General features: G+C 41.4%; 1 protein-coding gene across 1 annotated transcript in view; it reads right to left on the reverse strand.

The window, feature by feature from the left end:
* The window catches only part of LOC149067716 (uncharacterized), a 113,453-nt gene that overhangs the window by 65,971 nt on the left and 34,367 nt on the right, over positions 1 to 13,115 (reverse strand). The window contains exon 4 of the mRNA XM_089252358.1: positions 171 to 344. Coding sequence (XP_089108484.1) covers positions 171 to 344 — 174 coding nt within the window. The remainder of the gene's footprint in view (positions 1 to 170; positions 345 to 13,115) is intronic.

Raw genomic sequence — 13,115 nt, forward strand, 5'->3', positions numbered from 1 at the left:
TTGTTGCGGATTTTGGGTCGCGAGTGAGAAACGTTAAGAAGCACTGTCATAAACGGATCGGAAATCCGCCGTTTTAAATCCTCCTTCGGTCACTTCCGGTTCCGAATAAGTCACGTGACAATTATTATCCGTACAATTGAATGAATTAAAAGACACAAAAAAAAACTCACCGATTTCTCCCGACACTGATAACTTCGAGGCTCTTCGGGCGAAACAATCTCCTTATCCCTCGTCGCTTATCTCCGATCTTGTCGCAGCCACTTTTGTCGTCGTCGTATTTCTTAAGGACTTTATCGAGAACTTCCAACGATTTCCTCGCATCTTTCGGGATCGGTTTCACTTTCCTACGAGAATAAATGACGATAACGTAAAAACGACGAATTGATCGATTCCGGATATTGAGCTGCAACAACCCTGGGGATTCAAAGGTATACGAAAGATGATCACCTATGGCTAAAAAAAGGCGAGTAACATTATTAAAAAAAAGGTATTATCCGCTGCAGAGATAAAGATATGCGCAAACTTCCTATGTTTTTGTAGGGGTACGCAAAGCACTCCTAACAATGCATTTGTGGGGGCGGGGGGAGGGGGAGTTTATACCCAACTCACGACTCTTTTATTTGTAGGGATACGCGGCTCACGCCTCTTAACGCACTTCTAGCATTACGCAATGCATTTCTAGGAATGTGCCCAGAACACGCCTCTCAACGAATGTTTAGGAATGCACCCAGCACACGCCTCTCAACGCATTTCTAGGAATACGTCAAGAACTAAAACTAACCTAAAACTAATTTTTAGGAGTGTGCAACGCCCATCTCTCAACGCATTTCTAGGAATGTGCCCAGAACACGCCTCTCAACGAATGTTTAGGAATGTACCCAGCACACGCCTCTCAACGCATTTCTAGGAATGTGCCCAGAACACGCCTCTCAACGCATTTCTAGGAATGTGCCCAGAACACGCCTCTCAACGCATGTCTAGGAATACGTCAAGAACTAAAACTAACCTAAAACTAATTTTTAGGAGTGTGCAACACCCATCTCTCAACGCATTTCTAGGAATACGTCAAGCATGCCTAAAACTAATTTTTAGGAGTGTGCAACGCCCATCTCTCAACGCATTTCTAGGAATGTGCCCAGAACACGCCTCTCAACGCATTTTTAGGAATGCGCCCAGAACACGCCTCTCAACGAATGTTTAGGAATGTGCCTAGCACACGCCTCTCAACGCATTTCTAGGAATGTGCCCAGAACACGCCTCTCAACGCATTTTTAGGAATGTGCCCAGAACACGCCTCTCAACGCATTTCTAGGAATGTGCCCAGAACACGCCTCTCAACGCATGTCTAGGAATACGTCAAGAACTAAAACTAACCTAAAACTAATTTTTAGGAGTGTGCAACACCCATCTCTCAACGCATTTCTAGGAATACGTCAAGCATGCCTAAAACTAATTTTTAGGAGTGTGCAACGCCCATCTCTCAACGCATTTCTAGGAATGTGCCCAGAACACGCCTCTCAACGCATTTTTAGGAATGCGCCCAGAACACGCCTCTCAACGAATGTTTAGGAATGTGCCTAGCACACGCCTCTCAACGCATTTCTAGGAATGTGCCCAGAACACGCCTCTCAACGCATTTTTAGGAATGTGCCCAGAACACGCCTCTCAACGCATTTCTAGGAATGTGCCCAGAACACGCCTCTCAACGCATGTCTAGGAATACGTCAAGAACTAAAACTAACCTAAAACTAATTTTTAGGAGTGTGCAACACCCATCTCTCAACGCATTTCTAGGAATACGTCAAGAACTAAAACTAACCTAAAACTAATTTTTAGGAGTGTGCAACGCCCATCTCTCAACGCATTTCTAGGAATGTGCCCAGAACACGCCTCTCAACGAATGTTTAGGAATGTACCCAGCACACGCCTCTCAACGCATTTCTAGGAATGTGCCCAGAACACGCCTCTCAACGCATTTCTAGGAATGTGCCCAGAACACGCCTCTCAACGCATGTCTAGGAATACGTCAAGAACTAAAACTAACCTAAAACTAATTTTTAGGAGTGTGCAACACCCATCTCTCAACGCATTTCTAGGAATACGTCAAGCATGCCTAAAACTAATTTTTAGGAGTGTGCAACGCCCATCTCTCAACGCATTTCTAGGAATGTGCCCAGAACACGCCTCTCAACGCATTTTTAGGAATGCGCCCAGAACACGCCTCTCAACGAATGTTTAGGAATGTGCCTAGCACACGCCTCTCAACGCATTTCTAGGAATGTGCCCAGAACACGCCTCTCAACGCATTTTTAGGAATGTGCCCAGAACACGCCTCTCAACGCATTTCTAGGAATGTGCCCAGAACACGCCTCTCAACGCATGTCTAGGAATACGTCAAGAACTAAAACTAACCTAAAACTAATTTTTAGGAGTGTGCAACACCCATCTCTCAACGCATTTCTAGGAATACGTCAAGCATGCCTAAAACTAATTTTTAGGAGTGTGCAACGCCCATCTCTCAACGCATTTCTAGGAATGTGCCCAGAACACGCCTCTCAACGCATTTTTAGGAATGCGCCCAGAACACGCCTCTCAACGAATGTTTAGGAATGTGCCCAGCACACGCCTCTCAACGCATTTCTAGGAATGTGCCCAGAACACGCCTCTCAACGCATTTTTAGGAATGTGCCCAGAAGACGCCTCTCAACGCATTTCTAGGAATGTGCCCAGAACACGCCTCTCAACGCATTTTTAGGAATGTGCCCAGAACACGCCTCTCAACGAATGTTTAGAAATGTGCCCAGCACACGCCTCTCAACGAATGTTTAGGAATGTGCCCAGCACACGCCTCTCAACGCATTTCTAGGAATGTGCCCAGAACACGCCTCTCAACGCATTTTTAGGAATGTGCCCAGAACACGCCTCTCAACGCATTTCTAGGAATGTGCCCAGAACACGCCTCTCAACGCATTTTCAGGAATGTGCCCAGAACACGCCTCTCAACGAATGTTTAGAAATGTGCCCAGCACACGCCTCTCAACGAATGTTTAGGAATGTGCCCAGCACACGCCTGTCAACGCATTTCTAGGAATGTGCTCAGAACACTCCTCTCAACGCATTTCTAGGAATACGTCAAGCATGCCTAAAACTAATTTTTAGGAGTGTGCAACGCCCATCTCTCAACGTATTTCTAGGAATGTGCTCAGAACACGCCTCTCAACGCATTTCTAGGAATACGTCAAGCATGCCTAAAACTAATTATTAGGAGTGTGCAACGCCCATCTCTCAACGTATTTCTAGGAATGTGCCCAGAACACGCCTCTCAACGAATGTTTAGGAATGTGCCCAGCACACGCCTCTCAACGCATTTCTAGGAATGTGCCCAGAACACGCCTCTCAACGCATTTTTAGGAATGTGCCCAGAACACGCCTCTCAACGCATTTCTAGGAATGTGCCCAGAACACGCCTCTCAACGCATTTTTAGGAATGTGCCCAGAACACGCCTCTCAACGAATGTTTAGGAATGTGCCCAGCACACGCCTCTCAACGCATTTCTAGGAATGTGCTCAGAACACTCCTCTCAACGCATTTCTAGGAATACGTCAAGCATGCCTAAAACTAATTTTTAGGAGTGTGCAACGCCCATCTCTCAACGCATTTCTAGGAATGTGCTCAGAACACGCTTCTCACCGCATTTCTAGGAATGTGCCCAGAACGCACCTTCCTTATTTGCGTGAAATAAGGAAGGCAGGGTCGTGTCTCCAGTGGTGTAGATGGTCACATGCCTGCCCGGTATGAAAGAGGGCCGGGGTTCGAGTCCCGGTGGAGACAAGATGACTTTTCTTTCCAGGTTCACCTCAGCACAATATCCAGAAAAATAAATGTCTCCTTGATGTCTTGGGCTGAGAAAAAAACCATCTATCTCTCTCTAAAAAGTTCTTAAATTTCAGGGCCCGACCATTCATCACAGTATCCCGGGAGTTCCTGTTTGCCCATATTGCACCCAGATCTCCCAATTCTGACTCTTCCCCCACAAATGTATTACAGTCGAATCCCGTTTCAACGAATACCGTTATAGCGAAAATCTCGTTTTAACGAACATTTTTCCAATCCCTCAAATAAGTTTACACAGGAACAATGTAAACAACCTGAAATTCCTTTATAACGAAATTTCGTTACAACGAGGTGATTTCTCCGGTGTCTTGGAGTTCGTTATAACGGGATTCGACTTTAGTAGAGCAGATAAATGAAAAAAGTCATGAAATTAACGATGAAAAATACGTATGATACGTCTGTTATATTGAAAAAGAAAAGTATATGCATGGTGGCTGGCTGTCGCAATGCTGCTAGCTATAATACCCGGCGCTGCCCGGGTTTTCTTCAATGAGGCTGTTTGGATCACGTGATATCTCCCTCTTTCTTTGACGGACATGCAAACCGTGTCTAAGTTAACCAATATGGCAACTTCCCGCGCGACTCATGAAATAAACAAATCTAGATTTAAAGAAACGTAGAAATGAATATTTTTTTTTTTCCCTTTTTTAAGGGGCGCTAAGTATTTCGATCCCCCCTGAACTTATCCACCTCTGCCTGTTTCTGCTTCCAAAAATGCTTAAAGCTGTGGAATTTCTTCCATGTACTTTACGGGCTCATAACTAATTTTAAAATATCCTAACCCACATGGATTTAAGCAATTGAATATCAAAAGACAATACGGAGACATTAATTTTCATGCTTGAGAAGATATAAATGAAAAGTTGAAATCAATGTTATTGCATGGATATTATCCAACTCCAAGTACGTCCGACTAATTACTTCATATTTGATCTCCTGGGCCTCGTATATCTTTAAGCGAACTCAATATTTCAAAAATCGAGAATTGAATACAATTTTTAAAATTACTGATGTGACAGAAAACTCCACAAAATTTCAGCATTTCTACAGTAAAATCGGCAATTTTAACACTGATTTCTATGGGAATCATCTTTTGCTTGACCCTCAAACTGATGCTGATGATGATTATGACGTCTATTCAAAAAGCCTCGTTACTGGCAGGATTGAAAATGTATCAAACCACTATAAAGGCATAAACTATTATACATATGCATATACTAACAGAATTAAAGAAGTGACAAACCGTTGTAAAGGCACACACACGTCCGAAACGCATTGCTAGGGAACCACGGTAACCAAAGTAAAAGTTCGGAAAGTGATTGTTGAGGTCCAAAAACCATTGTTGCCGGACAGTTTTTTGTCCATTTGGGGCATTTGCCCTGCTCTGACAAACTTTCAAAGTAGCCTATCGTTCAAGTCGGGTCCCATTTGGTATATATGCAAAATTTGGCGACGATCGATCTAAAATTGTAGATTTGTATAGAGAACATACATACACACACAGACAGACAGACAGAAAATCAATTTTATATACCGTATATACTCGTGTATAAGCCGACCCCCTTCCCCCCCCCCCACTTCAGGACCACCAAAACCGCAATAAATTGAAAACCCGTGTATAAGCCGACCCCCAAAAAATCCATACATTTCAGAGAAAAAAAATTCTTATATTTTTGAAAAATTAATAGTTTACGGAAATTTACAATGAAAAAACAATTAAAACCTTTTAATCCGTTTCTTCTGAGTCTCCAAGCTCATCGTAATGAATCAGATCATCATCGGGGGTCAGGAATCTTCGTTTTTATCTTCATCTGGGCTGTCATCGCCATTGTCATTTTCAAAGAGGATATCATCTGCAGTTCCGTCCATCGCATTGCTTGATGCAACACGTTTTGAACGATCGGATGATAATTTCGGTGGAAACAGAATTCCACGCTTCATGTTCCCATTGGCACACTAGGCCAATGTCAAGTTTCTTCAAGTCAACCACTTTTTTTTGTAGTTTCTTTATCATCGGAACTCATACATTCGATCTCCACAAATTCCTCAAATAATCTTAGAAAGACTTGTCGATGTGCACATAAGGCTTTCCAGTCGACATTAGCCCACCTGGTATCAAAGCCAATGATGTTTTCGATTTCTTTGCCTCGGCTTTGACATTATCGGTTCCGTGGGGTTTGAACATATCCCATACCAATAATGCCGGTTTCTCGAACACTGCTACAAAAATGACTACTGATTGTGGGGTCAAAATTTTCTCATCAAAAACTGACTCGAGTATAAGCCGACCCCCCCCCCCCCCACTTGAGGAACGAATTTTTCCACAAAAAAACTCGGCTTATACACGAGTATATACGGTATATAGATTAAAACCCAGATTTGAAATACAGCCGAATCCCGTTTTAACGAATGCCGTTGTAGCGAAAATCTCGCTTTAACGAACAATTTTATAATTCCCCCAGATAAGTTTACGTAGGGACATTTTTAAATAACCTGGAATTTCTTTGTCGAAGTGATTTCTACGGTCTCTTGGAGTTCGTTATAACGGGATTCGACTGTAATATTACCAATTCTGGAATTAGAATCCGTCAGAATAAAAAACTCTTCTATATATTTGAATCTTCAATAAACCTCGAGATAACTCTTAAGAAGTAGATCAAAATGGTCCGGGCTAGAAATTTTTACCAATACAGTCGAATCCCATTATAACGAACTCCAATAGACCGGAGAAATCGCTTCGTTATAACGAAATTTCGTTATAAAGGAACTCCTGGTTTTTGCATTGATCCTATATAAATTTATCTGAAGGATTAGAAAAGTGTTCGTTAAAACGAGATTTTCGCTATAACGGTATTCGTTAAAACGGGATTCGACTGTATATAAATTCAGTTAATGATAACTAGTTAATCTCTAAGTTTTATCAATAACGAAATGATAGTAATAATTAATTTCGATTACGATACGGAAATAATTTTACGAAATTCCGTGATTATGAAGTAATAATTTCAATAATTCCGAAATTAATTAATTTAATTCTATTTGTATTATCGCTGATTTTTGTACGTATGCATGCTTTTTATGCTCTCGTTTCAGATATCTGACTTCCAGCCAGAAGAGGCAGCGGTGGAGTGGCGTGGGGGCCCCGGTGGGGGTGGATCCTGTGGCTTGCGAGTCGGGGATACCCGCTGGGCCCCCGGATACTGGGAGAGTTTTTCCAGCATGGCCCAACCGCAAGGTGAACTGCTTATATCCCGCAAGGGACAGAGCGGGGGCCATATTTTTGGTGGTGGTGTTGGGTCGGTCCTGGGGTAGTGCCTCGGTTGCCTGAGCCCAGTGACGGCCCCGCGTTGAAGATTCCTGCTTTAAACCATCTATGTCTCATGCCGTTTCTCATTCAACGACGGGTTTTGGTTATTTCTTTGGGAAAATAAACAAAAACTAGGCCGTGGGGGGGGGGGGGGGTGTTCCCGGGTCGAGGCGTGATAGATTGCATATTTAACGGTCGTTATAATGGAATTGCCGTTATAACGAGCGTCAACTATATTATGAAATTTGCGGAAGAATTGGCGATGCATCGTGTAGGAATTTAGAATGTGACAATTTGTTATATTCGATAAGATCCGAACATTTTTGGTAAATGATTTTCGATCGCGCATGCGCAGGAAATATTGATTTCATTTTTCTTCCATAATGCGGTTGCCAGATATGCAGTACAACTTGCAAAAAAATTCCAGTTGCGTGAACGTCGTAAGAATTCACACCGGGAGCTGTAATCTAAGTTACCGGCTGGTAGTACCTGCATGATAAGGGGTCTCTCTGGGCGGTCATGTCATGTCTGCATGATAAGGGATAAATAGGTATTTCGATTATTTTATGTTATAAGAGTGTTCCAAAAATAAGCCCACAGCTTTGTGCGAATGAGCGAAGACATGCGTCTGATTGTTATACAGGGTGATTCAGAAAAGATGGGAAAAACTTTAATAGTACACACCAATACAAAAAATCGTCATCAAAAAATGCATGGTCTAACATGAAACGCAAACGCGCTTGCGCGTTTGGAAACGGCCGCTCCGCAAACGTTAAAACGGCATTACTGTTGGAATTTATCGGGAGAAAAAGAACACCGTGCATGCAAATGCAACCCGGGGAAGAAGTAGAAGAAACCGCACGCAAATGGGCGTCACAGTGAATAAAAGGCGCGGACGCCAGCCCTGTGAAGTGTTTGTCCCGGTCTAATTAGCCTTCGTGTGCAGACAATGACCGTGGTGCGACAAAAATGATCAAATGATAAGCCCTGTGAAGTTAGCCAGACCTGTTCCGATCCCCCCCATTAAAAAGTCTCGCCGCAGAGAGCAACAGGCCTACAACGATAACCATTCAATCATTACACTTCCCTCATAGTTAAAAAAACTGGTGGCAGATGGCAGCACTACGCATAGCAAGCATTACACAGAAACAAACTTCACGTCAGGTTTCACTACATCTGGGCGATATCGAGATCTCAGACGGGTAAAAGGCTCATATCCCGGGAGGGACAGAGCCTGGGTCGTGTCTGGTCTGTCGGAGGTTTCACTACCACGTAGATGCACATTCCAACATGTACTAATTCGTTAGAGGTTCCGCAGAGGAATATGGACGAGGTCCATGTCTGGTTTAGAAGCAGTAGTAGCCCTATTTCGCACAGCTGCCGATGCAAGCGCACAAATGTTTTCGAATTGGGCGACTGCCTGCGGGGGGGGGGGGGGGGGAGAGACGCTCACCGTATATTCGTGCTGCCTCTGTGGTACTTCCGTTTGCAGCTCCGTAAATGAGATGCATGTCTACTTTTTCAGTATTACTAACGTGCGCCATTACCCCGTACGTTACAACGGTTGCACGTTGGAATAACTTCACAGGGCTACTTTACCAAACACCAAATCCGGTCATATATCGCCATACGGCAATTTCCAACCAGTGGAGTTTGATGGGAAATGAAGGCTCCATCCATCGATGGTCGCCCCAGCCTCGGTAGGTAAAGAACTTCCTTCTAACGTTCTACGCCCGGATTCAAATCCATGAACCTGGATGGTATCCGTCTCAGTGGAAGACGAGCGTCGTACCCCTGCGCCACTCGGGTGCCATCTTCGCAGGGCTGGCGTCCGCGCGTTTTATCAACACCTTCTAGAGATAGAAGGCCTCTGCACTGTTTGCCATAAACGTCATTCGGACTACCTAGCAAGTTTGCTACATTTTGAAACACAGCATCCTATTTCGTTCCTTCTTATTTTGGCGTAGAATCTTCCTGATTGGCTCCAAATACCGCATAGTGATTGGATGTGGGGCATAGAAATCGCCAATTCTGAGCCCGATCATTTCTTTTCCTCACAACGACGTCATTGGCACGAGCAGGGAATTTCTTTTTCCCTGAATATTCTGAGGGAAAATAGACTACTTACTTGACGTCACAAGCAGAGTGCGGAGGTCTTCTATCTCTAGGAGGTGTTGGTTTTATTCCCTGTGGCGCAGATTTGCATGCGGTTTCTTCTTCTTCTTCCCCAGGTTGCATTTGCACGCACGGTGTTCTTTTTCTCCCGATAAATTCCAACAGGAATGCCGTTCGAACGTTTGCGTTCCATGTTAGACCATGCATTCTTTGATGACAATTGTTTGTATTGGTGTGTACTATATCACCTCTTAAAGTCCCCCCCACCCCCATCTTTTCAGAATCACCCTGTATAAGAGAAATGTTTGAACATGACACGCGTACACTGGGACGCCGTTAGTCAAAAATGACTGGTGTTGCTCAAAGTTTGTGAGACATTTCTCAGTATGGGTTCATAACAACATATATTTCCTATTGACCACGCGTCCCTTTTTTTTAAACTAGTAGTATGTCCCGTTTTTTTTATCCCCAATCTATATTTGATTTCAGCGATGACGGGTAATTCCACCTACTTTTTGTGGAAAAAGATTTCCGCCTCAGTAAAATATGGCGAATCTATGGGTGTCTGCCTCGAGATGCATCAAAAATGTGAAGTATACAGTCAAACCTCGTTAGTGCGTCACCCGGTTAACACGTCACTCCGCTTACCGGGTCATTTTTTTGAAAGTCCCAATTGTCCTCAGGCATGAATTGGCACAGCTATGGCTTACTCCGTTTAACGAGTCACTCCGCTTAATAAGTCATATTTTTGCTCTCCCAAGAGTGGCTCATTAACGAGGTTTGACTGTATATATTTTTTTGAATGAACTAAAATATCGACGTAAAAGTCGCACATAGTATTTATATGCATTTTCTTTCTATTTCGGTTTGCTTTAAATTCTTTTTAAAGGTGAGCGATTCAAAATTTCTCTGGCAGAGATACCCCACGGTCTCTCCGGCAAAGTTTGGTTCTGCTCACGCCCCTGAGCCTGCGTACAGTATATGTGGGCCTATTAATCTTATACATACGCTCTTAAATACACGAGTGTATACATATACATGAGCAGGGCTTGACAAATCCAAAAAAAAAATTTAGGTGCCAACAAAATAATATAGGCGCCAATATTTTTTTTTACCCACGAAATCCGTCCAAAAATGTGTATTGGTATGTTTAGGTGCCCCTTCCACGCTGGCAGACAAGTCAACGTAATTTCCGATAATTTTGTACTGTCCTCAGACTTCCATTTTAGTTATCAGTTATCATCATCGAGCTTATATTGCTGGAGGGAGTATGACGTCAGCGGTCTCCCCCCAACATCTCCGTCGGGAGATCACGTGACTCGGTGCAAACAAACACGATCCCCCCCCCCCCCCCCATAGAGATCAATGTTAAAAATGCCGATTTTAGCATAGAAATGCGGAAATTTGGTAGGGTTTTCAATAATGAGCCAGACCCACCTTTGAGGAAGGATATCCATGCAATAACATTAATTCCAGCTTTTTATTTGTATCTTCTCAAGCACGAAAATGAGAATTAATGTCTCCGTATTGTCTTATATTATCCAATTGCGTCAATCCATACAGTTCAGGATGTTTTGAAATTAATTATGTGTGTGGGCTCATAGAAATTACATTGAAGAAATTCCGCAGCTTTGACCAAGCATTTTTTGAAGCAGAAACGCGCAGATCAATAACTTGAAGTTAAAAAAAAAATTACAGAATTAATGGAAGTGATAATTCCAAAATAATTGAAAGAGATTATTCCAGAATTAATGAAAGAAATAATTTCAACATTTATGAAAGTGATAATTCCAAAATTAATGAAAGAAAATATTCTAGAACTAATGTAAGAGATAATTTCAGCATTGATAGAAAAAGTGATAATTCCAAAATTAATGAAAGACATAATTTCAGCATTAATGAAAGATAATAATAAAATTAATGAAAGATAATTCCAGAATGAAGGAAAGTGATAATTCCAAAGTTAATAAAAGAAAAAATGGAAGAAATAATTCCTGAATTAATGGAAGAAATAATTCCTGAATTAATGGAAGAAATAATTCTGAAATCAATGGAAGAAATAATTCTGAAATCAATGGAAAAGGTAATTTCAGCATGAATGAAGTAATAATTCAAAAATAATTGAAAGCGATAACTCCGGAATTAAAGAAAGAGATAATTCCAAAATTAATGAAAGCGATAATTCCAGAATTAAGGAGGGAGATAATTCCAAAATTAATGAAAGCGGTAATTCCAGCACTAATGAAAGATAATTTAAGATTGATGAAAGTGATAATTCCAGCATTAATGAAAGATAATTTCAGACTGATGAAAGTGATAATTCTAAAATTAATGAAAAAAAATTTCTAGAATTAATGAAAGAGAGAAATAATTTCAGCATTGATGAAAAAATGATAATTCCAAAATTAATGAAAGATGAATCCAGAATTAATGAGATACAATTTCAGAGTCAATGAAAGAAATAATTTCAGCATTAATGAAAGAAACAAATCCAGAATTGATGAAAGCAGCAATTATTCCAAAAGTAATGAAAGAAATAATAATTAATACAGGAAATAACTCCAGAATTAATGAAGGAAATTATTCCATCATTAATGAAAGAAACGATTCCAGTATTAATGAAAGAAATGATTCCAGTATTAATGAAATAAATAATTTAATCCCTTTTTATCTCTAGGTGAGTTCTCCATCCTTTTTTTAAATCTTTAAAACGCAATATTTTGAGACCCAACTGTACATTTCTATGGGCAAATTGCCAGGCGGGAACGAACTTTGTTTTCACCGAGTCACGTGATTTCCTTGCATTTGATGTCGCTGCCGTCGTGGCGGCTGGACGTCCCCTCCAGTAATAATAAGCTCGATGGTTATCATTAGAGCCCGGATTATATATATATATATAGCCTTTTTTAGCATTAATGCATATAAATGCATAAAATCAAAGAGTTTTCAGGATAAATGCATATTTTTGACGGCTTATATACAGTATATTTAAGCCACTCCATTTTATTTTTATAATTTTCAAATAAATGTTCATAATATTTTCATAACATCGGTTTTTTCCACCGCATTTGAAATGAAATTTGGTGAATTGATCATTTTTATAAAGTACTAGCTGATACCCGGCGACGTTGCCCGCCCCGTAAAAAATGTATAGCTTATTAATTACTTCTTAATCAAAAAAATTTCTGCATCAAGTAAGAAAAAATTACTTTTATTTTTAAATATTTTAATTAAAATCTTCAGGCAATCGCTTGTGGATACACAATACTTTTTCTTTTTCCATCTGGTGTGTAGATGTACAAATTTTTGCTATTACCAACACGCGAACAGGCGACGAAAAGGTGTCCGTGTGAAAAACAGGGCTCAAGTAAGTTGATACCTGCCACTGGCCTAACGACTGGCCTTGCGCTTTGTTGATTGTCATGGCAAAAGCTAAACGAATCGGGAACTGTAATCGCTTGAAAGTGAATGACATTTCTCCAGTGATAATTGGGGTACGTGGAATGAAGACGTCTTCTTTTGGCACATCCAGTTAGAATCGTTGCTTCGATGATGTAATTGTGCAATTTCTTCACGCAGAGTCTGTTGCTATTGCAGAGCATTGGTGTTTCCAAATTTCTCAAAATCATTATAGGTGCTCCGACTTTGAGGGTCAAGTTGTGTGGTGGCACACCCGGAATATCCAAAGAGTTCAGACATTCTGCAGGATACAGAACTGTCTGCGCTGTGTCTGTGACAGTGTCAACCGATTTGTAAGATGTGGAGTCTCCCGAAATAATTTTTAGGATTTTTCCGTTG

The sequence above is a fragment of the Pholcus phalangioides genome, unplaced genomic scaffold, assembly GCF_987345545.1.
Source record: "Pholcus phalangioides strain wild (caught in Gottingen) unplaced genomic scaffold, Ppha-v1.0 ptg000028l_1, whole genome shotgun sequence".
Classification (NCBI taxonomy): Eukaryota; Metazoa; Arthropoda; class Arachnida; order Araneae; family Pholcidae; genus Pholcus; species Pholcus phalangioides.